The 27,612-nt window shown below is 37.0% G+C and overlaps 1 protein-coding gene across 1 annotated transcript; it reads right to left on the bottom strand.

Annotated features, from left to right (window-relative positions):
- Window positions 1–3,893: 3,893 nt before the first annotated feature.
- On the bottom strand, window positions 3,894–27,612 carry LOC306870451 (transmembrane protein 161B-like). Its single transcript, XM_079417742.1, has 12 exons — window positions 27,385–27,612; window positions 21,665–21,768; window positions 20,280–20,366; window positions 14,657–14,754; window positions 14,382–14,538; window positions 12,300–12,451; window positions 11,076–11,136; window positions 10,773–10,913; window positions 10,085–10,198; window positions 7,104–7,278; window positions 6,373–6,469; window positions 3,894–6,285 (listed from the first exon to the last, which is right to left on the bottom strand). Exons 1-12 carry the CDS (start codon window positions 27,385–27,387, stop codon window positions 6,020–6,022), a joined length of 1,455 nt encoding a protein of 484 aa, XP_079273868.1. The 5' UTR covers window positions 27,388–27,612; the 3' UTR covers window positions 3,894–6,019.

Below are 27,612 nucleotides of genomic sequence, written 5' to 3'. Positions count from 1 at the left end.
TCCTGCAAACGAACCCGTGTCAAGAGGCTCAGCATATGGCCCCGGGACTTTACTATTGTCTGGAGTGGCGAGGCAGGATGGGCCGCCATTATTGTCACCATTGTAAGATTGGCAATGTGTCTGGAGGAGCAGACACACGGCAGAGTGAACTGATCACAGCAACTGCTTATGCCCTTTCCCACCAACTCACAATCACATATCACACATCGGCTTCACAAATGTGTCCTTGCCTGGTCAATGTTATAGTCAAGGCCCAAATTTGGAGGCAGAACTACTAAAGTCATTATGTTACCGAGACCCTGTCAAGTACTTTGATATAAATGCTGTTAATTGTATCTGTCAAATATATCGAATCAGAAATGGACAAACATATCACATTAGAAGCAGGTTAAATGGTTTGCAATCCACACAGATTGCTTACACTAACTATATGTCAAGCTATTTCATGAATATCATGTTTAAGGTGTCAGTTGTTGAATAATGAAAATATTTGTTCAGTAGTACTGCAGATCAGATATTATCCACAGTTATTATACCATCTGCTATAAACCACCTAAAACTACTGTGTGTGTTTTCCTACACTGCAAACTGACAGACAAATAATGAATCGCACACCTCCGGCAGATGATGAGGTATCGAAAGCAGTTGGTTAAAACGAGTTTCTGTCATTCCTGGAGCTTGATCTAAAATTCTCATTCATCACATTTTTAGGGCAAGAAGATGCCGATGGCAGAACGTATTCTTGTTTGATTTGTTGAAACTGACACTCCGTGAGTAATTTTGAACATAAAGTCATTACAATTATGAAATCAATTTATTTTCCATATTAAAATCACACCCCTTCATGGCAAAGCTTTGTTGAATCAGTTTTACAGTTTTATTTTACATTAGCTCATAGTATTTGACTGTAAAATACTACAGCTTAACATGTTTAGTGTAATTTTTATCCATCAATATGACTAAAAATGAAGCCTTACTGGTAGTACAATAAAATTCCATAACTAACATGAACTATCAATGAAAAATACTTTTAAAACAGTTATTAATCTTAATGTTAAATTCATCATTTACTAATCCATTATTAAAATCAAAAGTAGTCTATTAAATGGACCTGAGCTAACAATTAACAGTTTTTTTTTACTTGCACTAATAAAGATTAATACATACTCTAATAAACATAATGCTCATTGTATTGCACAACATTAATAAATAGGATGGTGTTGTAAAGTGTTACTGCTTTATTGTACAGGTATTTTATTAATAAATAATACTTAGCTTTAGCCGTGTCCAGATCATTTCTGCGCCCTTTCCTGCAATGCAAACAATTCATGATTATTTCAATTGTGTATTCATGTACATACATATACATATAGTATTATACTTCTAATAACTACGTTAAAATTAGTTTAAAGCCAGGTCGAGCTTACTTATATTATTGGTAATTATTAAGATAAAAAAAGGGATTTAGGTCATTCAAAGAAAATTTGAGCTATGACACACAATGTGATATGAAATATTCTTATTGGGACACAAAAAATCCAGCATTAAGAGAGAAAGCCCCACCTTGCATGTAGCATCTTAATTAAATCGTTGCTAGGTAACAGAGGCAATCTGTTGGTAAATGGGCAGGCTTTAGTAAAGTGAGCAGAGGCCGTTCACACAATGGTGGCACGTTTCCTCTTTGCCGCACTTGAAATATGCTCCTTGCAAACTTTAAAAACTAATACAGACTAACCCTTATTTGTCTTTCAGGTCAGCAAACACAGGACACAACATGAGTTTTTCACCTCCAGTGGTGACTTATGGGGAGTCAGCTCCTATGGTCTTCTTGCATACTATAGACTGAACATGCCTTCATCCACTGCGCCCGGCAACTGCCTCCAGTGGCAACAATTCCCCAATGACAAATACTTCTGTACAGGATCATCACTATGACCACACAAAGACTATCGGCACATGAGCAGGGCTGGAAACTTGTCATATCTGCGATTATGGAAATAAATCTCATGTATGAAGCAACTTCTCTCTTGAGTTTTTTTTTTTTTTAAATCGTATTGATGACACTTGCAACTAAGCACATTCTATGTTTCGTCACGCATTATTTCTCTCTTATTAACATCCATAATTTAATCATTGGTGAAACAAAAATAATGTTCCCTATCCTTAGCTTATTGCGGTGTCCTTTTAAGGCAATAATACTAGGCTACCATTTAACCATCAGATACAAATTCATTAAAAAATAATAACAGCATAGAGTATTATAATTTACATAACATATTTACCCAAATGCATTAGTTGCCCATCCAATTTTGTGTATTTATTCATTCTTAAAGGGAAAAGGCTCTCTGTTTCATATGAAAGGTTCGTCACTTATAATACAAATAATAAAAAAGACACTTGCAGGTATTTGTTCTCCGTTTCCACTCATACATACATTGAGTTTCTTCAGCAATAGTGTTGGTATGCTGGAATCTAAATGGCGGTGTCCCACGGGGGCTTCGGTTGACTGCTTGCTGACCTTTGCTGCCCTCGGACCACTAGCCACAGTTCAAACAAGAGGCACAAGGGACACATCAAGGGCAACGAAGGGCTAAAGAGGATTATAGATCAGCGGACATATACCCGGCGAAGGCCGCTTGACCGAAACATTGTAATAAATACTGTTTGTTTTGCTATTTTTTCATTCATTTTCTTTAAATGGATCAACAGACCATGTGTTTGTTTGACTCTCTTATAATAGTATTTTAGTACAAAAAAAAAATTTTTTGGCTCTTATGATCTACACCTTTTTTTCTGAATGCAATATTAAAAGTGACTGATGTTTTCATTATTGTACATTGCAATAAAATACAGTTCTACTATTAAAATATTATTTGACGTACGAATATGTAATGCAAATCAATATTACACAATAGATTATTTTAATTAAACATTTACTATCTTTATAGGTTTAAACAGATTTGAGATATTTCTCGTCCTAATGTCCAGCAGCTCTTTCTTTGTACTCCCACAATATCTTCAACATAATAAACATTTTTTTAAATGAGCTATACCAGTTAAAACAATATATTAATTGTTCATGTAGAACTTTCTTTTATGTGACAAGGCAAACAAGCAAAATAAAGCCTCTCCAGATCCCATTCGTTTTAAGCCTGTCAGTGCATGATGCTTTCACAAGGGGGCAGTCACTTCTGTCCAAATGCTCTGTTGTAGCTCACTACCTCAACTCATTATGCAGTGTACTTAATTGCATTACACTGACACTACAAGCATCTTCCATCCACCAATACTCTATCATATATAAACAACAACAAAAACGTTAGCTCTCGTTCCCCTCATCTTAAAACACAATCTATGTAAATCACACAAATATGTCTTTTTTTGCAGCTGCCATGTTCATGCAGGCATGTGAACGTACTGTTCTAGAGTGTATCTGCATTATGGAAAATCAAGTAGTCTTTGAAAGCAGCTCTCTGTGCAAAACCAAAGCACCCAGGTTCGTTAGCTTCCTCAAGCATCCTTGCTTTCACTCCATTCATTTCTGGACAAAAAGAACAAGGTTAGGTCACTCATTATTACAAGTTCTCATGATTTATTTTGCTGCTCTCAACATAATGAAACTCTCGTTATTTAGCACAGACAGCGGATCGGTCATTAAAAAGATACCTTTCGAGAAAATTAGCTTGTTCGAGCACTGGGAACGACGACCCTCAAAGGGGCTGTTTTGTGGGCCTCGGATAAAATGCTTTGTGTGAATGGAGTCTTCTTAGGAAAAGAAAAGAGCCTCTTCAGCTGTTTGTTTTGGAATTTGTTTCATTGATCCAAGAGCAGCAACTAGAAGATGAGGCCCGTATAGACAACATTACTCCAGCATCACTTGGACGAGAACCATTCACGGTGTGAATTCATTTTATTCATGATAACTCATTAGAAGAGTAATATTGTGCATTTAAAAAAATAAAACCCAAAAAAACTCTACAACTCTATCATGTCCACAATGAGAGTGGGAAAACCCCGACAAAACAAGAATAGTGCTCGTTCTAAAAAAGTAATATGTTAAGTCATGACTTTTTTTGACAATCATTTATTAAACAAACTGAAAAGTAATAAGTAAAGATAAGTACTTAAAATGCATTGAAGAATAACAGACCCATTTAGGCTCATAGGTTTTAAAAGAGATCCCAGCTACTTCACTAATGGAGTACTGTGGGGGGGGGGGGGGGGGTGATTTGTCTTTAATATCTTAAATGAATATGGCTCAGTTCTGAGTCTCATACTATTTGGCATTAGGGTTAAAAATGTTTACAGACATGTTTATTGAACACCTCGTAAAAGGGGCTATACTATAGTAAGATTTTAGTAACAGATTTTTAGATTAATTTTGGTCACTTGTTTTTATTTTTTTTATTGTGGGGGAAAGGGGGAGAAAATCTAAATAAGGTAAAGTAAAAAAAAAAGCTGAGCGTAAGACTAAAAGGGCCCTGCTGATGATTACCAAAAACTGCAAATGTGTACAGCTAAAATAAACTTGATAATCATCAACAGAGAAAAAAAAAAACAGCTTTCAAAATTTGAATTCAGCATTTAACTGTAACATTGTTAACAAGTATTGATTGTACAGTGTGCTTTTGATAATAGTGGACGCTCCTTTGCAATATAAATATCCCTGGAAGTCCACAACAGAAAAACTGGATTTCAAATTTAACTGATATTTGTTAAAAGCCAAGATTATGTCAATTGTGGCTATTTATTTGTTCTACAATAATAAAATCAAAACAAAATCAGGCAGGATCAATACATTCATTGTCTGCGTACCTTCCAAAAACTCACAATGGAAGGAGAGAATAAGACTTTTACAGTAGGTTAACACTAAAAAAAGACAAAAACAAAACAAAAAAAATACATCAGATATGCCTCTGTGTGGTTTTTGTAACTGTAGTAATATTCAAGCAGACCTCGTAGATGTTTCTTTGTGATCAAGCCGCATGTTCTGCTTTGGCTCGTACCTCAGCATGTGTGCTTCCGATTTCCAACAGGAAGTACCGTACACACTCACAGGGTAATACAAGCATACTTGGCACCTTCACATGAAACAAATCCAATCCTGTTATTTGATGCATTACATAAAATCAATAGGATCCATACAGAAACACGGAGCACGCTAACAGGATGTGTTTGATGTCACTGGACTCAAATTCAAAGTGAAACATCCGACCGGTTAAATGACAGGGAAGGGTATCAGAAGAACAGAGGCCACTGCTTTAGACAGTTTTTTGAGTTAGCTTTTATACTTGATCAAAATGCCCTTTTTAGATTTACCCACCAGCAGCAGGGGTCACTGGGAGCCTGCAGGCACTGATGTTAACACACGAACCGTCACTCTCACACGCGCACGCACACTTAAATTATCTCTCAGTCTTCTGCAGTCAAACGAAAAACGCTCCTTGTGAGAAGGCTGACTTCAGTCCCTCTGCAATGGACAAATAAATATACCTTTAAGACATACAGTTTTCCTTGATCAATCCCCCCACTACACTCTCCAAGCTTGACTAAAACACTGTTTCCTCTTCACGGATCAACAATGAAAACCTCCCCTAAAGCAGAAGCCAGATTCTACTTTGGAGAAGTGAAACAACTTTAAAACACTATTAAAAACCGTCATTCTTATAAAATTTGTCTAGCATAATTTTAAACTCTAAAAAATAAAACAAAAAAGAAATGCAGAATGTCAACGACCATGAGTGATCCCTCGCTTTCAACCTTCCGGTGGTTCAAAGACGCCGTCCCCTTTAAAATCAGCATTATTTTAAGGTCTCCTTCAGAAGCCATCCTCCCTCCATTGATGCTTATAAATGTTACAATGACTGTTACTGTTGTTGTTTATGTATTGGCTAGGTTAAAATAACGTGTTCACGGAGGAAGCCCCTCAGAGAAGAACCCAGCTGATATGGTTGCAGAAAAAGGGGAGTGTTCCAGGGCCTCGTGTCGCACAGTTCAGTCGAACAAGCCATTCCCGATGCTATGCAGCCATCAGATACTGGTGGTAGAATAGGCCAAAGAGAGAGGTGGAGAACAGGCATGCGGCAATCCACCAAGTGAAGAAGGACAGGAGCCCTCGAAAAAGCAAGGGGGAGAAAACAGTCCTCAGCCCCCCGAGAGCAACCGACAGCTGGGCCACTGTTTGAGAGGCCTGCATCTCTCCTTGCCCCACCTCAGCGGGGCTCGAGTCCTCATTTGACAGACACGGCAAATTCTCTTCGGGGGAAATCACCCACGAGTATCCACCTGGGGGTTAAAACAAGAGTCTGAAAAAGTCAAGAAACCCTACCGGGGCAATCGAGAACGTGTCCAGAAGCACCTTAATGCACTCACCTAATGTTTTTAGCAGCAAAGTAGTGTGCAACAGCATCACCAGAGGTGCAACGTACTGAAGAGCTATTACGCACAGGTAGTAAAAGACTCGGGCGACCTGTGTGAGGAAAAACAAATTTGCAGTTAAAACATTTATGCAAATTTCGTTCAAAACAAGCAGCTTGGCAGGAGAGGAGCTCATCAAACAGACTCGCTGAAACCATCACTGGGAGCTTAAGTACAGAGGGAGGCTGCAAGCATATGATTCTGGAGCAGATGTAAGACCAGACACCCCTGCGACTCTACAGCCATTTGCGAGTCTCACTTATGGCTTGGAACATCAAACGGGCTCTTTTCCTCAGCTCCAGCTGTGGAGTGCTGTGGGTTTTGATCCTTGCGCTCCACTAAACTCAAATAGCCTGCTCATTTTAGAGCTTTGAGGGCAACAATGCCACGCAGTCCTTTTTCATACCGACATATTTCCACCTTTGAGGAATGTCGACACTGTAATGCAGGCCCCAAGAGTAGACGCCACAAGAGGGTCCCTGAGTGCATTTATTAACCAGTATCAGATCAAACATCACAAGAACAACCTACTAAAGATGGGACACTTGGGATAGACGGGAAATCGGGCAAAATATGGCAAGCAGATGACTTTGCATCGCAGTACCTTGCATATTAATGTAATGACCCATTGTTTATCTGTAAGAACAAGATGTAACAAGAACAAAAAGTGATAAAAGTCTACGCACCATCTTTTGGAGGTCCACTGTACTAATGCGTCCCGCTTCCTTCTTCATCTGCAAGACGCCTTTCTGGGCCAGGTTAAGGTAGGCCTGGAGATGATGCCGCATCATTGCTAGTCTCAGCACACACAGAAGCAGGATCACCCACAAACGCAATGTGTCGTATGTCTTCTCAGACATCCTGAAAACAGATGAACAGGAGTGACATGCCACATCAGCCTAAACCCAAGTTGTAACTTGAGGAGAATTAAAAAGGTCTCACTTAGGAAAAAAGAAAGAAAGAAAAAGAAATCACTTAAAGTCAACAGAAAATGGCAATCGCAACCCATTTTACTACTGTATTTTTGAGTCGAACGAATATAGGGTGACACTTGTTTGATTAGATTGTGCAAAAGTGGGCATTACACACAAGAATGGAACCCAAATGAGTTTGTAGTGGATTGCCCGATGATTACTTTCCTTCTATAAATATCAACAGCAACAACTTTTGAGGACAATTTCTGACCAAGACGTGGAAGCTGAAGCACAATTCACCCTCAAGAGCTTATTAATTTATCACAATGAAAACGCCTTTTAACCCCATCCCAAATCTTCTTTTATTCTGTTTTCTTTATTCTACTTCAATTAAACACCATTAAATTACTGTTGGAGAGGGTATTTATTGGCAAGAGTTTAGAAGACTGCATTACCTACAACAGTTGGCAAATTTGTATGATTTGACTCGCATTAAATCAGAATTCTAGAAAAAAAGCAAGCATGACCAGGGCTCCAAACTGCGACTAAAATGGTCGCATTTGCGACCAAAAATATTGATTTGCGAGTGAAGTTTTTGCTGAGGTCGCCACTGGCGACTATATATAATTTGCATGAAAGGACTTTTTTCCCGATTGTTTTGCGCTCACATCTTTTGTTATGTTCACGTATTAAACTTACATAAGACGATGCGCATCAAAGTTTTACTGAAAAGAGTTTCAAACAGTCCTCGTCTCTGCCGCACACAGTCTGCTGAACGCAGAGAGACCTGAAAGGGCCTGTTTACACCTGGTCACTCACTTCATGCATTTTCTCTGATCGGATATCTATATGATTTGTTAAAACGTTTCCCCATTTACACTTGGCCACATAAATGTGTCTTCGCAAAACGGATATAAATCCGTTCTTCAATTCCCGCTTCATATGCAAATATAACGGAGTTCACGTCAATGAAAGCAATGGATAATTTTATTAATTATCAGCTAATTTCAATATCAGAGACCGCGATAAGAGAGCGCGCGGCATCAGCACTGGAAAGATAGGCTAGTCTCGCTACTTTTAATGAAGAAGATTGTGTGTTGAGCGTCTGCGACTTACTTTCAGGTTCATTCAGTTTGCGCGTCGCTTGCTGAAGAAATACTCCGCTAAGTTACTCATCCGCGGTGATGCTTGTTGCATTGCGCTGTCATATCTGACTATAACATGCCATATAGCCTATAAAACGCTCTCACACGTCTATTATTTTAATATTATGGGAGGAGTAAAATTACCATATGTGGTTTCAACAACCAGATGCATTTACACTCTTCTTATCGAGATCTTAGTCTATATGATATGTGTTCTGTTAATGCATGGACTTCCTGTTATTTGAAGCGCACTTGCCATCCAGTAATCGCAAAAAGCTTTGTGCTGTCTTACTTTTTAATAAACAAAGTATCAGCTTTAAAATGCTACGAAATTCAAATGATGCGGTTTGGGTGCTCTTTAATGCGGACCACAAGCGCACACTTTGGGTAATATAAACACCAGTACCCCGCGTCCACACGGTCCGTGTATGCGTCCGGATCGCGCGAGCGGAGAGTAGCGCACTTAATGCTCAGGCGCGATCTCTTTAGCACCTCAGTTAAAACAGCAAGTGAACCCATTATATATTTCGATTTACTACTATAGTATGAAATGAACATGATCAAAAGGTAGGCAATAAGAAAGCCTATAGTACAACTTACTGAAATGTTTTATGTAAAAGCTCATTCAGTGTTTCAAACTGAGGAAATGTATAAAGCTTGTAAACATTGCATTGTAATACATTTACCTCAGAATAACCACTCAGTGTCCATAAACTCATCAGTCAGCTAGAAAAATAACTATAAAGAGGAGCGTTTTGCTATATTCATGCGCTGTTGCATATTAATATTTTTACTTATTGTGTTGTACATGATTCAACTCCTCCTATAAAATTGCATTTTACTAATGAAGAAAAACAGACTGAATGTGTGAAAGACGTGACAACATTTATAGGATGCACTGCACTCAGTGGCCAAGTGATGCTTATGGTCCATGATATTGGTACAGATTCTGTGTAACGAACAATTCTTTGTGACTGTATATTTCAAGTTGTAAAAGACATTTAATTCACACTTTAAGTGAACCTTAGTCCCCCGGTCGACCTGATCATCTACAAGATGGATTAAAATGCTGATAAAACCTAGAAAAGATAAGACATAAACACATGACAAAATGATTGAAATGTTAAAATAGGGGGGAAAAATAAAATGATAATAATAAAATAAACCACTTTTATTCTGTGGCACCTAAAAAAATAATTTGGCGCCTAAGTTTTTCTTTTATAGGAGCCAATGGCTCCTTACTCAATTTTTTTGTCTGGAGTCCTGATGACAGTGAATCTCTCAACCTAACCCTCAGTGGGGCATAAGCAGATAATACAAAAACGTATGAATGAGATTATACCAATTTGTCACCAATAAGCATGTTACACTGTTTGTTAACATTATTTCACCCTTCAACAAGGCCATTTTATTAATTTTCATTTGAATACTGTGTACTGATGAATCATGAACAATAAGTCCAGGAACACATTTTAAGTAATCAGGGCCAATTTTGTTTCCATGTTGACTTTGCTCAAGTGTAGATGGTCTTGATGAACATAAAAAGGTTTAATAACAATTCAACATAAACTAGTAATGCAAAACATAATTGTAAAATGAAATACTCACAAAGGCACACTATCTTCCCCAAATGTGGGATTTATTATGTAATCCTTTGTTATGGGCTTCACCCATAGCAGTACCATGATTAAGGGGGCCAAGAAGTTGATATGTAGCAAGGCCCTGAAGGATGGACACATAAAAACAACCAATTAGATATGGTAACACACAAGAGTATCAATATCAGTGGAGCAGTAAACATCAACTATCATAAAGTGCCACTGCTTTAAATATACCATTTCAGCCGTACAAGAAGCATAGCAGTAATCCAGGCCTAAAAGAGGTCTAACTGTAAGCCCCATAGTGTCATGAGAGCAGGTATGGCGAGCTGGCCACGCTGAAAAGGATTAGCTATGCGAGATGTGTAATGCTCAACTTCTCTTATGTAACAGTTACCCTAGGGCCCAATGCTGGCTGAAAATGTAGACAACGTCTATACTTCTCTGCTAACTTAGTGAGGATATAGTCAGACACTGATGCTCCACATCAATTAACATGGAAATATTGCTAATTGCTACAATATTTCAATACAAACTAATTAAATTATTTTTGAGGAAAAAAATGTAACACACTCTGTCAAATTGTAAGGTCAAATAAATACCCATAATTCAAGCTTTTAAAGTCACTACTAAAGTTTTCAACAAAATAGTAATTATGAAAATAAGACGTAATGAATTAGATTTTCTGAAACATTTACTGTGTGACTTTGCAGTTGTTTAGTGTGAGGGCATCAAGATGCATCTGGGCCAATCGCAGGCCGGGGAAGGTGAGAAAGGCTCCAATGAGAGCACAGAGTAGGGCCAGGATCAGCTTAAAGGTCAGCTTGGATATGGGGCCCCTGTAGACACAGAGGAAGAGAGCAAGGCCTGTTCACTGCAGGGAAGCACAAACCATCACATACACGGCTTAATCCCAACCCATGGAGACATGGTATACGGTATACACACTCCCTCTTTACTGACAAAGAGGATGGGGGTATACTACCAGCCATAATACTTACTGAGACTCAAGGCCTTGGTTCTCCAGAAACTGCACTGCACTTTCGGAAAAATTTGCAAAGCCTATAAAAGGAGAAAAAAAGAGGACAGAAAGAATAAAATGGATATAGTTGGGCTGTGTGATGATACATGTAATGTCTATAATAATAAAAAAAAACAAAAAAACACATTGAGAGTGCATTCCCCAGTGTCTTACTATTCTAACTGAATTTATTGATTAAATGTTAGAGTATGACATAAAAGATGATGCATACATCTAATTATGTTATAGTAAAGGGGTGTCCAAACCTGTTCCTGGAGGGCCACTGTTCTGCAGAGTTTAGCTCCAACCCCTGGAAACTTCCAGGCAAGTGTGTTGGAGCTAAACTCCGCAGGACACTGGCACTTCCGGAGCAGGACTGGACACCCCTGTTATAGAATACTGCCTTTATAAAAGGTAAAAATCACTTCAACGAAATCAGTTTAAGTTAAATATTGCCTCATAGTGAAAAAGTGAAGAATTTCTGTCACTCATGCACAAAATATGAAGACTATGAAACCAGCTAAGGTACCAGCACAAAAGCACACTCAGCAATCTATTGCCTAATTATTATTATTATTGACAAAATCAAAGAAAATAATGCATCATATTTTGTCAATTTTGCACACACCTAGTCATAGTCATAGTTTTGATTTTGAACCCTGGTTACAGGGTCTATGGTGAGAGTTTTTCAGAAATTGCAACAGCCTAATGCATGGTTTAAATAATAATGCAAGAATAACAGCCTGACCCTCGCTAACAATAAGCGATGTGAGTGATTCAAATCAAAAAGATGAAAAAGGTCTACAACATAAAAGCACGGTGACTGTCATACACTGCCAAACTAGTTTCTAATTTAGTGGACAATTGTCAGAAATTTTACTTGGCAACTAAAAGCTTTTCTTTTATTTTCTGCATGAGGCCACACATTCCTGGTGTTAAGCGAGATCCCCCAAAAAATTATGATGAAGAAATATTTTTCCCACGTTTTTCTTGTGAGACTGGCTGATGCTTGGGACTGTGACTGATGCAATACAAATATGCAAAGGAAAACAGCCAATGATTTTTTTGGCTAAATGCAGCTGGTATTAAATATTTTTACCAGCATGTGTTAATTTCAGACTATAAAATAATTCAACATCAGAACAAAATGGTCTGAAGAAAAAAACAAAGCAATATGCATAAAACCAACTTAACACCACTATACCTGTCTCAAGGCCAAATTCCAGGTAGTTCTCTGTGACAATAAGAATAGCCATGGCTTTCACAAAGAAGAAGGCAGCAAAGGTGATGCAGAGGGAACGCTCACCGCCCTCCTCTAGTCTGAAGTAGTGAGCCGTGAGGGAGAAAAGGATCTTCCTGAGAGAAACTGAAGCTAAGGAACATATTCACAAAGGGCACAATATACCAAAAAATGCTCTCCAAAAATAATTGGAATGAATTCTTTGACTAATTAAGGAAATATTTTGGGTTATAATAACTTTTGTACACTTGCCCCATTGTAAGAGTTAAACCGAACACACATTTTCCTTCATTTTTACACACTGGCACATATAGAGCCTAAATTGGATTTTCCTTTTACTAGCATTATTTTCATGGCTCCCACATACAAACACACTGTACTACTAAGGCTAGTTGGATTCTAATCGAATCTAATTAAAAAGTATCCTGGCTTACATGTCTCATATTTAGCATCACAGCAAAAGAGAAACACATTTAAAACACACCTCATCAAATAACATCAAAGCTAATTTCCCTAAGGTGACAAACAACAAATCTGAAAATCAAAAAAGACGCCAAATGCAGACAGAAAACGCCTAGCTGCACCTCTTTGTTCCGATGCATATGTGTGCCGTTTTGATGATTATACTGGTCTAGGGTCAATCATTCAACTTGCGGCTACGACGTGCAAATCTGCAAGCGGGCGGCCATCTGAGGAAATGTTTCAGTGACCATCACTTTGACAAGGCCATTTTCCCCACCACACACTCTCCACTGAGATCAGGAAAAATGGCTCCTTCCTGTCCACATTCAGCCATTTGCACACATATAGACCTATCATCATCGTCATCATCTTCATCACCCTACCAGGCACCTTCCTTCCTTCCTCTCTTTTTCCCAGGCAAATCAGTCTGGTGGGCTGTGAAAATTGGGCCTCCAATCTTCTGTGGCAGGCTGAGCTATGTAAAGGGCAGTGGCGAGCGCAGGGAGATTGATCTTTGTGGACTGTGCCGGGGTTAATGTGTGTGATTTGGTGAGGCACTAGAAGTGGAAAGTAGCAGGTAAAAGGCAACAGGTGCAGCTTTCATCCCTCATGGCTAGACTGTCCCTGCACCGAGACTGTGAAAATTGAGCTTCTCCACAAGGGATGTCTTTTATAAAGGATGTTTTAACATTTAGGGGCTATGGACACGTTAATGGATAAAGTACTTTATGGCTTCTACTGTATTTCTGTTAAAATAACAAACGGTTCCCTATGTATGTCATAGCACAAGCTGAAAAAACTCTACTGTGTTTTGATAACACGCCAAAATACTTATTGAACAATACTAATGAGAAAGACATTAATAATGGGTAGCTGACATGCTAGGTGTCATTTATACTATATTCAAATATTTTTTAATAATTCTATTTCTACTAATGGCGTTTGCTAACTTTTCTACTATTAATGCTCATATTTGTGACTAGTGAATTTAAAAAACAAACAAACCCTATGTGTTTCAGTAAGGTGGCTAACCTCAAATCACCCTAATAGCTGCGTGTTAATGTTAACGTTTTCACAAATAACACGACTAAAAGTAGACATCATGATTGCATGTTAACTACAAGGCATATTTAAGTATAAAATATTACTTTAGATTATTATTAATAATTTACATTACTTGTTATATTTTAGATTATTTTTAAGGCTAAAATGTGACTAAAACTACAAAAAAAAAAAAAGAAAAAAAAAAGAAGAAACCAGGTCTAATTACATTTACACTACCTTTTAAAAGTTTGGGGTCTGTACTTTTGATTAATTGATCAAAAATACAGTAAAACTGTAACATTGTTCAATAATCCCAATTTTAAACAACAATTTTCTATTTATTTCTTACTGACCCCAAATTACTGAATGGTATATCAATTTTAAATTTAAATCTTGATGGAAAAAAAAAATAATCCATGTTATTTGTCAACTATGCTAATTAATTAATTATAAGAATTATTTGCAATGAAATATGAAAAAAAGAAAAGCAATGGAAAAAAGGAGAAGAGCATTTCAGGATTTCAAACTACAAATGGATACATGACAAAGGCCAAGACCAGCAGGCTCCACACCACACTGATGTTCATCTCTCCATTGGGCTCTGCCACACAGAAGTACAGCTCAGTGATGAGATACACCACAGTGGCAGCCACCGTGAAGTCCACCAGCCACTGGAATTCAGGAAAGTAATGCAAAGCTAGACCAAAAAAAATAAAGATGGACAAAAGGAGAAACTTTAGGAACCAGACTTACTAAGAAGGTCCTTGAAGCTCAAGGATTCGTTAAGTTTCATATAATAACAACAGGTGAGTTACCTAGTGTGTCCACTTCTGCGATGCATTTAGTCTCTAGCTGAAGGTCGATGTCTTTGGGAATAGTCATCGGCTTGTTCTCCAAGTGCCCATTGTACTTTCTGAGAATCAAAGTGAACATAAAACATATAATAATGAACAATGAAACACTGAAAGGAGACTAAACTGAAATACACACATGCACAAATTGCCAAGGACATTTTGGGCCCAAAACTCAAATTGAGTGCTAGAGTGCTATTTTGAATATAAGTGCTTTTGAATATAACAAAATATAAAATTAAAACAGTTTTATTATTAGAAAGCACATCTTTCAAAGCACATTACTCAAAATATCTAGGACAAACATAAACAAGAATAATTAGCATATTTTATATATATATAAAAAACTAAACACTCAAAATGATAACAGTTTGCTATTTCAAGAACTAGCTGTTATCATCCTCTGCTGCCCAGATAAGACAGAATTCATTCAGAAGCATCTGGACTACTCTATCCATTCATTTATGATGTTTCAGCACTCTTGTAAGTGGCTTCAGTTGTAGGATGGTGGGGCTTCTCTGGCATTTAACTTCATCACACAATGTAATGCGTCACATGACTCATATCTCCTTCCTGGCGGTGTGAATTCTGATTGCTATATGAAGTGGGATGCCATCATCAGGGTGAGAAGTTCAGACGCTCCCAGTTTACATTTTGAAAGACACTTAAGTCTCATTTATTTGATTAATATTAAGCTATAAGTTGCATGGGACGTCACAGTTTAGGTCAATTACACTACTAAAATGATTTCATACAGCTGTCATGTTGACTACCTGCTCTTCACTTTACAATATAGCTTACAATGAATTAGCAATGAATCAGCTGTGACTAACTTAGAGAACTATTATTTAAGTCAAAACACTTTATAATCATTGTATACAATAAATCATCATGACTGAAATCATTTGTGAAGTGTTGCAATTCAAATTGATAACACTTTTTGTTGTCATAATAGTTTGACCATAAACAGAAATGTACTTTATATTAAACATCACATAGTATCATCAAATCGAATGTAATACAATACAGTGGTCAAATGATAATACATGCTCATAATTATAAGTGTTACCTATACACTACTATTCAAAGGTTTGAGATTGGTAAGATGTGGTAACACTTTCTATGAAGCCCGTATTTATAATGCATTATAAAAGCATTCTTAATGCATTATAAATAACTTTATAATATGTTGTATCATCTCATGAATATTCATAAGAACAGTTTTAATGTTGTATAAATAGTTACTTATTTGTGGTAATAGTTTTTAAGAGTATAATGATTTATAACACACAATGAACACTATCCATCCGCTTAAATCTCAAAGTTATAATGTATTATAAGACTCATATCTTGCCACATTACTTATATTACTTTACTTAAAGCAGACAAAGACTCAAACAGCCATAAGATCAGATATCACATCAGATGAATGTGTAATATGACACATTTGCTTTGAACATATTTTCCTTTTTTATAATTTGATTATTTTGATGGCACCCTTTAGACAGCTGTTGATAAGTAACTATGCAACTACATGTCAACTAGCAGTCATGAGAGTATTAATAGTGTGTCTGCTGAATATACTGTATGCTAACACTTTATTTTGATGGTTCCTCAACAGACATACTGAGTAGGGCTGAGCGATTAATTGCATTTGCGATAATATCGCGATATGAAAAAACGTTAACATTATCATGCAGAATTGACGCGCTACATGTAAATTATATCCTTTGTTGTATTTTCCTGTCAAAATCCTTTGGAATTCTTCAGCTTTTAAGAACTGCTGGGTTTTCCGGTAGTGGGCGGGACTAATGCGCAAACGGCAATCTCATTGGCTGGCGCTCACCTATTATCCTCCCTGTTTTAATTTCAGCGAATCAGTTCGAGCGAAGGCAGACAACCTGATTAATATTCATGAACCCAGCAGCTCAATAATCCTTAGTGCATTTTATATTGTTCTTAGTAGTAGAATTCGTAGTAGTTTTATCTTATCAGTATTATTTGCCGTTTTTTTCCCTCCTTTTTTTTTATAGAAACACTAAATGACAATCAATATCTTAAGCACCACCACTAGACCTAAGTTCAGTCAACATGACAAATATGCATTAAATTGTTATTCTAATTACTAAAGTTCTATCATCATTTAATGCTAAATTATCATATAATGTTTGACTGACTCATGCTAAGTGAGATAAAAAAAATAAATAAAAAAAAACTATGCCATTTTCCAAACATAAGCTTCATATATATATATATATATATACACTCACCTAAAGGATTATTAGGAACACCATACTAATTCTGTGTTTGACCCCCTTTCGCCTTCAGAACTGCCTTAATTCTACGTGGCATTGATTCAACAAGGTGCTGAAAGCATTCTTTAGAAATGTTGGCCCATATTGATAGGATAGCATCTTGCAGTTGATGGAGATTTGTGGGATGCACATCCAGGGCACGAAGCTCCCGTTCCACCACATCCCAAAGATGCTCTATTGGGTTGAGATCTGGTGACTGTGGGGGCCATTTTAGTAAAGTGAACTCATTGTTATGTTCAAGAAACCAATTTGAAATGATTCGAGCTTTGTGACATGGTGCATTATCCTGCTGGAATTAGCCATCAGAGGATGGGTACATGGTGGTCATAAAGGGATGGACATGGTCAGAAACAATGCTCAGGTAGGCTGTGGCATTTAAACGATGCCCAATTGGCACTAAGGGGCCTAAAGTGTGCCAAGAAAACATCCCCCACACCATTACACCACCACCAGCAGCCTGCACAGTGGTAACAAGGCATGATGGATCCATGTTCTCATTCTGTTTGCGCCAAATTCTGACTCTACCATCTGAATGTCTCAACAGAAATCGAGACTCATCAGACCAGGCAACATTTTTCCAGTCTTCAACTGTCCAATTTTGGTGAGCTTGTGCAAATTGTAGCCTCTTTTTCCTATTTGTAGTGGAGATGAGTGGTACCCGGTGGGGTCTTCTGCTGTTGTAGCCCATCCGCCTCAAGGTTGTGCGTGTTGTGGCTTCACAAATGCTTTGCTGCATACCTCGGTTGTAACGAGTGGTTATTTCAGTCAAAGTTGCTTTTCTATCAGCTTGAATCAGTCGGTCCATTCTCCTCTGACCTCTAGCATCAACAAGGCATTTTCGCCCACAGGACTGTCGCATACTGGATGTTTTTCCCTTTTCACACCATTCTTTGTAAACCCTAGAAATGGTTGTGCGTGAAAATCCCAGTAACTGAGCAGATTGTGAAATACTCAGACCGGCCCGTCTGGCACCAACAACCATACCATGCTCAAAATTGCTTAAATCACCTTTCTTTCCCATTCTGACATTCAGTTTGGAGTTCAGGAGATTGGCTTGACCAGGACCACACCCCTAAATGCATTGAAGCAACTGCCATGTGATTGGTTGATTAGATAATTGCATTAATGAGAAATTGAACAGGTGTTCCTAATAATCCTTTAGGTGAGTGTGTATATATATATATATATTAGTATATCAGATAATTAATATTTGTCTAGTGAGTAAACTAAAGAAAAAAATTACAAGCCGATGGAGATTCTATTGCCAAGTAGAGGGTTGATAATATTTACAATAATCAACTGAATTTGATAGGTGTCTCTCACATTTTCCCACAGAAACATTAAAATAGTGTAGATTAGTGTACAATGTTTTATAATAATAATTTATTCTATTTAGTGACCATTTCATTCAACACATTTAAAATTGGGGGCATCCAAGTTATTTGACATATTTGAACATTTAAAAAAAAAAAAAGTAACAGTTACTTTCCCTGGTAATTAGTTTCTTTTATAATGATGTAACTCAGTTACTGTTTGTGAGAAGTAGTAATATAACTAATTACTTTTTTAAAGTAGCGTGCCCAACTGCATACTATAAAATGATTTGTTACTTGTCTTTGTTGAATAATACAGAATATAAAAAGCTTTAAAAAATAATCGCATATTAAATCGCAATCGTAATATTGGTAAAAAATAAATCGCAATTAGATTATTTTCCAAAATCGATCAGCCCTAATACTGAGTATAGGATACTTTGCAAGTATGTGAACATTCTACCTACCCTACCTAAGTCTTCTAATACAATTAGTTTTATATATATAAACATTGCACTCAAGAGATGTCGTAAGGCACTGTGCAGATCTTAAATAAATAATGTCAAGCTATGATATATCCCATTATAAATGAAGTACATTTAATATGGTGTTCATTGTGTGTTATAAATAATCATACTCTTAAAAGTTATAACCACAAATGCGTAAGTACTAAAATGTATTATAATTGTTGTTATGATTATTCATTAGATTTTATAACACATTATAAGTTATAAAATCTAATGAATTTTTTATAATGCAGTATGCATTCATTATAATGCCTTAAGAATACCCTTATAATGTATTATAAATATGGGCTTCATAGAAAGTGTTTTTAATGTTTTTAAAGTTTCAAATTCTTAACAAGGCTGCATTTATTTGATTAAAAATATAGCAATTATATTAATATTTATTCCGGTGATGGCAAAGCTGAATTTTCAGCTCCAGTTAGTGTTACATTATCATTCAGAAATCATTCTAATAAGCTGATTGGCTGCTTAAGAATCATTTCTTATTATTAAAGTTGAAAAGAGTTGTGCTGCTTAAGACAATGAAACCATTATATATTTGTTTTCAGGATTCTTTGATGAATAGACAGTGTAAAAAAAAAAAAAAAAAAAAAAATTGTCCTTAAAATTACTGTCACTTTTGATTATCTGAACTTTTTTAGGGCCTTTAGCTATTAACACTGAAACTAAATCGATTATACAATTCCATTTATTCACAATGATGAATGAAAGCAAAAGAACCAAACTGAGAAGCAGGTATCAACGTGTGGGATCTGCAACTTTGTCCAAAGGACAGCAGATTTTTCGCAATCCTAACTGAGGGCTCTATCTCTATTGGAAACCAAACACCAGAGTTTGCACATTTTACTGGGGATTAGAGGAGCCCTCCTCGCTAAATCCACACAACGTTCAAAATGAAACATATTTCCACCCATCTCTAATGCTGTCTGTATGACAAAGAATAGAGAATGTCGGGCTCCGCTGGGAACGGTGGGATACTGGAAAGAGGCACAGGCCTTAGCGTGAACAGGTCTAGTATGCAAGCTTTCTGCCCCATGGCTCCAAGCCAGCTGAACTTGAGATTCTTGGACTTCTCCTCCGGGTCTCTGTTGTTTACATAGGTCAGTGTGCACAATGGTGTTCAGCACAAAATCACTGTGGGGATGGTAGTCTCTCTGCTCTGGATTGCAGCATACCTGCCTGACAAAATGGCCCAAGAGCTCCCTGCAGAGCAAAAATGGGCTTTTGTCTGAGAACAGGAGGTAGGTATAATAGAGCTGACTATCAAAACTAAGCTGCTAGACACAGGCTAGTCTACCATCTCAGGGAATTAGCATTGTATGCATAGTCCACTGCAGAATATGGGCATCAAAGCTGCTTGATTTTTTTCAACTTTGTTGAAGCCACAAAATGTTCTTTGATTCACAAAAGTCAAAGTGATGCTGTGTTGTACCTGTCCTTCTTGCTCTTGCCTCCTTTCTGCTGTTTTCCAGCTAACGTCCTCAGCTCATCTTCTGTGGGGTGCTGGTACCAACGCAGACTAAAAAGACAAGTAGTAGCATTTTATCGTCGCTGAAATACAAAGAGCTCTTGTTGAAAACGTGTATATATATATATATATATATACACACGTACACTACCGTTCAAGAGTTTGGGGTCATGTTTCTGAAAGAAGTCTCTTTTGTTCACAACGGCTGCATTTATTTGATCAAAAATACAGTAAACAGATTTATTATGAAATATTATTACAGTTTTCTGTTTTGGTTTATATTTTAAGATGTAGTTTTTTCACAAAGCTGAATTTTCTTCAGTGTCACATGATCCTTCAGAACATTTCTTTTTATTATCCATGATGACACAGTAGTACCGCTTAATTAATAGGAAACATTCACCCAAAAAATGAAATCTGTTATTATTTACTCTTGAGTCATCTAGTTTCATACCTGTATGACTTTCTTCCTCAGAACAGATAGAAAAGATATTCTGAAGAATGTTTTTATCCATACAACGAAAGTCAATGGGGTCTAAAACAACATGCGAGTCAACCTATCGACTTTCATTGCACGGACCACTTTTATAATTCTTTTATGGTGCCTTTGTAACCTTTTTTGAAGGTTGAAAGCTTCCGTCCAAATTCACTGTAACTCCATGGAAAAGACCATGGAATTTCTCCTTGTATGTTTCACAGAAGGCATACTGATGTGGAATGAGGATAAATGATCACAGAATTTTCATTTTCATGTAAACCATTTCTTCAAATTACAAAGGTTGTTTGATGGTAATAAAATTAGCGGATCTTTGGTGGCAAACATTTACCACAACCCCTTCAACTTTGTTTAGAAACTGGCCTGTCATGAGCCCTGAGAGGGCTGTACTGCTTTCAGTTGTTTTTTCATGTTTGCTTCCTAATGAAAACTTAATTATGAAAGTCTCCTGGGCAACACTTCAAGCCCTGCACTCGAGCCAGAGTTTTCCCAAACTATTTTTACAGCCAAAAACAAGCACAGATGAATTATTGAGCACATTTGGAAGAGCTGTTTACTCTAAACACATATGCCGCTAATTAAGAGGGGAAACAAGCGTGGCTTGTACTTTCGTTAGCGGTTCTCTTGGGTCGTAGATCTTTTTGATGATACCCTTTGGTCTTACTGAAACACCATAATGATGCATTTTTGATGGGCCCTTAATATGAACAATAAAACAGGATATGCTGTTTGCAAAGTGGAGCAGGATCTGTGCTTTGTTTTGTTAAGGCTGCCTTGTAGATTAAGATGCCATTTTAGGCTGACCATCGAGAGGGATGCCAGAGCGGCACAGTGGGCTGTACTTCCTCATTACCTGCCACTGCAGAGGAGCCATCGTGCAAAGGAATAGTGGGGTATGATCTTCTGAATCACGCTGGCCATTACCATGGTAACCACCAGCTGCACACTGATCACACCCTGAAGGGAAAGAGTGAAATATTAGAACACTTTCTGATCGCACCAGCAAGAACACAGAAAAGCATTCAGACTAGTAAAACCTAGTAATTAACCTCAATTGCCAGAATATGTGATTTTTGAAACCAAACTAGCAAAACGTGAGGACAAATTTGCAAAATGAGCATAAAACGACTCCAAAATACTTGAAATTTTCCTGCAGACATGGATTTAAGAAAAAAAGTGGAATGTCCACAGAGCAATGCATTTGGTGCAGCAAAGGTAATAACCTTTGCAAATGATGTTGACTTCCCCAGTCAATCACCTACCTACTCTGTAATTGCCTTAAACACCCCAGCATCAAACTATCCCGGCTACAGCGTGGGAGGACCGCTGGCATCAATGGGCAATCTCACCATCCACGCGTGTAAGACACAGTGTCCTGCCCCTATGTCGAGGAGACGGTGATGTGCATTCAAATGATCGCTGATCCGCACAAATTGCTATGTGCTTAGCTAGCCATTTTCAAAACTCGCACAAAAGAAATTTACATGGTAACATGGCTGGCGTGTCACACAGGAACGGAGGAATCATGAATCAAATTGTACAGCAATTCTATCACAAGACAGAAAACTAGAAAATTATCTGAACTATTCTGTTATAACGTAAATTTGCATGGTTGACTTGGTGAGTTCTGTTCCATGACTTTGGAGCCTCATTATCAAGATATGTGATATATAATAGTCCCCTGTTCTTGAAAAATTTAGCACAAAGAACACCTCAGGAATAGCCTAACAAAGCTAGGTTCTCAACCTTTTTGACTCTAAGGCCCCATTTTGTCCAAGACAGTAAAATAAATAAACTAATGTGTAATTTCAATGTGTTTATTTTAATTAACACGATTATGTTAATATGACTAAAATGTTTTCCAGAAAATAAGCTGCACCTGACTATATGTCACACAGTTCAAAGTTGCATTTTTGAGGGAAAAAAAACAAGGTGGTGTATAAGTGACATTTTATTATTACATTCAGAAATAATGTAAAATATCAGTAAATTAAGTAATCAGTTAATTACATGTATTTCCCTTCACAATGGTATTCATAAATTATAGTGACATTCATTATAAACAACATTTATTATAAATGGCAAATTTATTTAGAGCAAAAATGAAGTTTGCAGAGGCCCCGACCCATAGTGGGATCCACCCGTGACTGAAAATCACTGCATTAAATTATCAATTAAGCTGACATTTCACTGTATCTCTGGAGAATTAGGTTAAAAAAAGCTCACTGTATCCAAGACAAACTCTAAAAAGCACAGAAAAACCAATTAATTCAGTTCTTCAAAGGTAATAACCTTCACAAATAGCCTTAACTTCCTCAGTCAGCTACATTCTCTGTACTTTGTTCAATGATACCAAACTATTCCCATAACAGGATCAACAGCTGTGGTATTTAAGCACTGCCGCCATTTAATTCACAGTAAAACACAGAGAACCTGCGAGTTTCCCAGCATTGCTTTCACTATGAATAGCTCACTATATGCAGCGCTAACGCAGAGCTTGCCATAAAAACTAAAATGTTATATTTCATTTATTTTATCCCGCTTTTCACCATTTAGACAAACGCCAGTACCTGCACAGAGGCAAAGCCACACAATGACACAAAAGCTATAATGTGGTGGTCTGAAACTCATGAAAGCAGCCGCATGCTTCTTTTCACTGCAGGTTACAGGCATCTCTGAGAGAACACAAGCTGATGCCAGACTACAGTTTCCCTCACTTTACCAGAAACAGACAGGCAACCCATTGCCATGGGAACTATACGGCCCATAAGAATGAATGTGAGACTGCCAAAAAAGTGCTATTAAGTTGAAGCAATGAATGTTATTCTTGGTGGGCTGGAATGAAGTGTACATTTTAATATGCTATTTTATTTAAAGAATTTGATAAAAGAGCTCAAGAAAATCATGAACCTAAATTATGAATAAATGACATTTTATTGATACATATTAAATTTTACTTAGTTTTTATTTAGATCATTTACATGCAAGGATGCACCGATACCATATTTTTCAGATCCGATCGGATACCAAAAATTCAGACGATCGGCCGATGCCGATACCGATCCGATACCAGCACACACATGTATTTTTTATAATCAATGTAGAATTTCTATACCTCAGTGTGTTGACCTGATCATCACTGTTTTGTGTGTTAAACACAATCTACTAAATATAGACAACTTCATTTTAAAGAAAAATAAATGAAAAAATATATAATCATAATCTATGACAAAAAATACTATTATAAACTAGGTTAGTGGATCATTCAGGAGCAAAAGTTATTCTAGAAAAATCATGAGTTCACAATTTTATAAAATCTAAACATTTAGTGAAATAAAATTATTTAGTGGGAACAAATGTGAATAAGTGTAGGACTGAATCTGGTAAAATGTTACACATTGCTCTTTGTATTGTTGTAAAATGCATTCAGGAAAAACAAGTAAATATATTTATATATAAAAATATAACCTACTATAAAATTAAAAGACATTTCTTTTAAATGTATAGCACAGTAATGGAGGCAGCAACATATGATAGATAGGACAGAACAAGAAAGGCGATTAATATTTTTTCATTGCGCAAAAGTATTATAATACGAAAGGCTCTAATACAGAGTGGCGCAAAGCGCTTATGCATATCCCATGTGCAGAACGATGCGCTTGAAGCAACACGGAGTCAGATAGAAAAGTTCAAAGCACAAAGTGAAGCGATATTGATGCGTAGTGTATTAAATCTGTGCGATAGTTCATTGAGCCTTTTCTTTTAACAGTTTTAAATTTCAGTTACTGTGCGCTCTTGGAGAGAGTTTCATCGTTCTGACTGTAGTAACTGAATGAGACACGCAGTTTGAATGCTGCGTCAACTTGACTTAAATATTCATCTCTACCTCACATTAAACTATGTAACGGCTTCAGAACACTTAGAATATAGTGCACAAAAACTTTATGGTGCTTTATAATGTGCCTTTCCTGAGGCTTAACAATAACACAGAATACTTTATGCACAATTTCGGATTTGGATCTGTCTCGTCTAACCGATACCCCAATCCTGCAGACAATGACTGTATCGGATGCCGATACCGATACTGAGTATCAGATCGGTACATCCCTATTTACATGTAATTGGTTTATTTAGAAAATATTATTTTACTAGTTTTTATACTAGTCTTTTACTATTTCCTTTCACTAGTAACTGAGCTAAACCAGCAGCATCATTAAGAACTATGTCGCTGCTCACTTGTATAGAAACACTTTGACGCTGAGTGAGAAGAATGAGATGTTTTAAGTATGAGGTATTTTAGGGGGTTCCTGAAGGTAGACTGGTTAAACTAAATGTCCATCCAACTATCAGTGTTGGGATGGGACAGTTTCCAATCAATGTTCCCTTTAGTCAACTCAAACCATCAGAAAAGTGTCACACCCTGGACATTCTCCTTAAAAGCATGACATAAAAAAATGGGTTGCCTCCCTTGCTGGGGAAGTTTGATCCTTTAGTGTAAGTCACCATGAGATGTTGGGGCAAGAGAGGTAATTGAAGCAGCATGGGACACTTATCTGCCTTACTGGCAGTGACCTGGACAGCACAGGGGCCAAATGAGCTCTGAAGGGGGCCACTGAAGATAACCAGCAGGTCTTGAAGCTCAGTCACCATATGAGATAATGGTCAGGAGGAGAGTTGCTCTGGTAAAGTATGGATTTTGAGCTCTTCAAAAACAGCCTGTGGCGACACGTCAAAATTTGAGACTTTGCAATTAATTTTCTTCAAGTACCTAAGTTTGCACTGATATGCTGCAGATTATAATTTAATGCTATAATTAATGCTAGTGTGAAGAGAAACTGACCTAAACAACCTAAAACCGATATAATAGTGTTATTATTAAATTATATATTAATTACATGACCTTATCACCATATTATACATTATAAAAGCCACACTATGTGGTGCCTCCAATGGTCCAAAACTATACGTTCTGCTGAGAGTTAAATGTTAATGAGATTATAAGATTCTTACATTAGTGTATAAAGCATTGCATAACTTGACACCTTCTTACATTTTTGATAGTTTGTCAAGATATATTCCTAATCGAACGTTACGATCCTCTAGTGCTGGACTTTTAGCATATTACAGTAAATCTCAAGCAATCTGGCGGTACTTCTTTTAGTCATTATGCTCCAAAAATTTGGAACTGCCTTCCAAATGAAGTGAGAGAGTCAACCAGTATTTATATTTTTAAAAAGCGTGTTAAGACATACCTTTTTACAGTTGCTTATGATCATAATAGTGTGTGAAGTGTGTGTATTATATTTACTTATACTTGTTTATATTTTGCTTTTAATGACGTTGTCTTTTAATATTTGTTTTATGCTTGTGAAGCACTTTGAGTTGCATTTTATGTATGAAAAGTGCTATACAAATAAAATTACTTACTTACTTATTTACTAATGAAGCATTTACAGAAGTTACGGCCAAGAGTAGGAGGTAAGTGCACACAGCAGTATTTAAGGCTAAGAGTATCTCATCTGACATCATGTTCAGGAACCCCTATGCAAGACTTCAAGGAAAACTTTCCAATGTAGGTTTATTTAGGTAGAATTTGGTAGTAAAACCTGTTGCACATTTTATTGTTGCAGAGAATAGCATGTGTATTTTGTAAAACATTTGCAAAGACTCTTAATCACTTTTAATAGCACCACAACTAAATTGTGGCATCTGTTACACAGGGACTACTGAACAGACTTTTTGAAACTTTGTTCATTTATTTTAAAGCGAAAAGTACTAAAACACACAATTAGTTTTCATGTCCACTTGGGCCAAATATATCACAAAGAAATATGTCCTGTAAGCAGACGCAGTCAAATGCAAAGACTGTAAGTGTGGGTATTGAGACAGGCCCAAATCAGGATAGTTTATAGTTAAAAGGATAGTTCACCTAAAACGATAATTCTGTCATGTTATACCAAACCTGTATGGCTTTCTTTCCACCGTGGAACATAAAATGACATGATGTTATGCAAAATGTTTGTGACAGTCTCCATTCATTTTCATAGCACCTTTTCCATACAATGAAAGTTAATGGTGAGCGAAGCACAACATCTCTTTATACAGAACTACATTTTACACAGATTTGCAACTACTTGAGGCTGAGAAAATAATGATAAAATGTTCATTTTTGGTGGACTAAAAGTAATTTGTTATGGTTCTGAGGGTAGATCATCTCTTCTGGTGCCCTTCCATGATATCTTCCAGTGGAGGGCATTCTGAGGTCAAAAGCTTACCTGTGCACCAGGTGAGGCACATCCTCCTACTAGGAAAAACTATCATGTGATATTCGTCGACTCCAGAACTTACAACTACCATTAAAATTGCATTATATCATTCTTAATTTCTGTTTAAAAGCCACGCATACATTTACACCCATAGCATGCAATGGACTCAATCCTAATAGGTAAAAAAAAATGATTCTATCAGCAGAACGAACAAAAAAAATGAATAAAACATCCTCTTGATAAATATTTAGTATGCATTAATGAAAGCATGCCAGTAACGGTCCATTCAGATGCTGTGATCACTTACCATCCTGATGTTGCAGTGCTGTGATAGATCTCAAAGCCGGCTGACACTCTGAGCACCCCTGAGCCGAGATCCAGCGGCACGGAGCACATAAGCCTGTCTTGCGGTGATGTTATTTGAGAGTACTGTGTTGACAGTTCAAATTAAGACCTAAACAAACCCCACTGATAGAGCCGCTATTTTCAACTGCAATAGAGGTCACGCTCAGACTCTCGGTACTGAGCTGCCACT

This window comes from Barbus barbus (assembly GCF_936440315.1).
Source record: "Barbus barbus genome assembly, chromosome: 5".
NCBI classification, from domain to species: Eukaryota; Metazoa; Chordata; class Actinopteri; order Cypriniformes; family Cyprinidae; genus Barbus; species Barbus barbus.
This window is presented reverse-complemented; position numbering and strand designations above follow the sequence as displayed.

Coding starts and splice junctions, on each gene's coding strand:
- LOC306870451 (XM_079417742.1), bottom strand. Junction 14,539..14,656: donor CGCAGAAGTGGACACACTAG/GTAACTCACCTG, acceptor TTTTTGGTCTAG/CTTTGCATTACTTTCCTGAA. Junction 11,137..12,299: donor GGAATTTGGCCTTGAGACAG/GTATAGTGGTGT, acceptor CTCCTTTTATAG/GCTTTGCAAATTTTTCCGAA.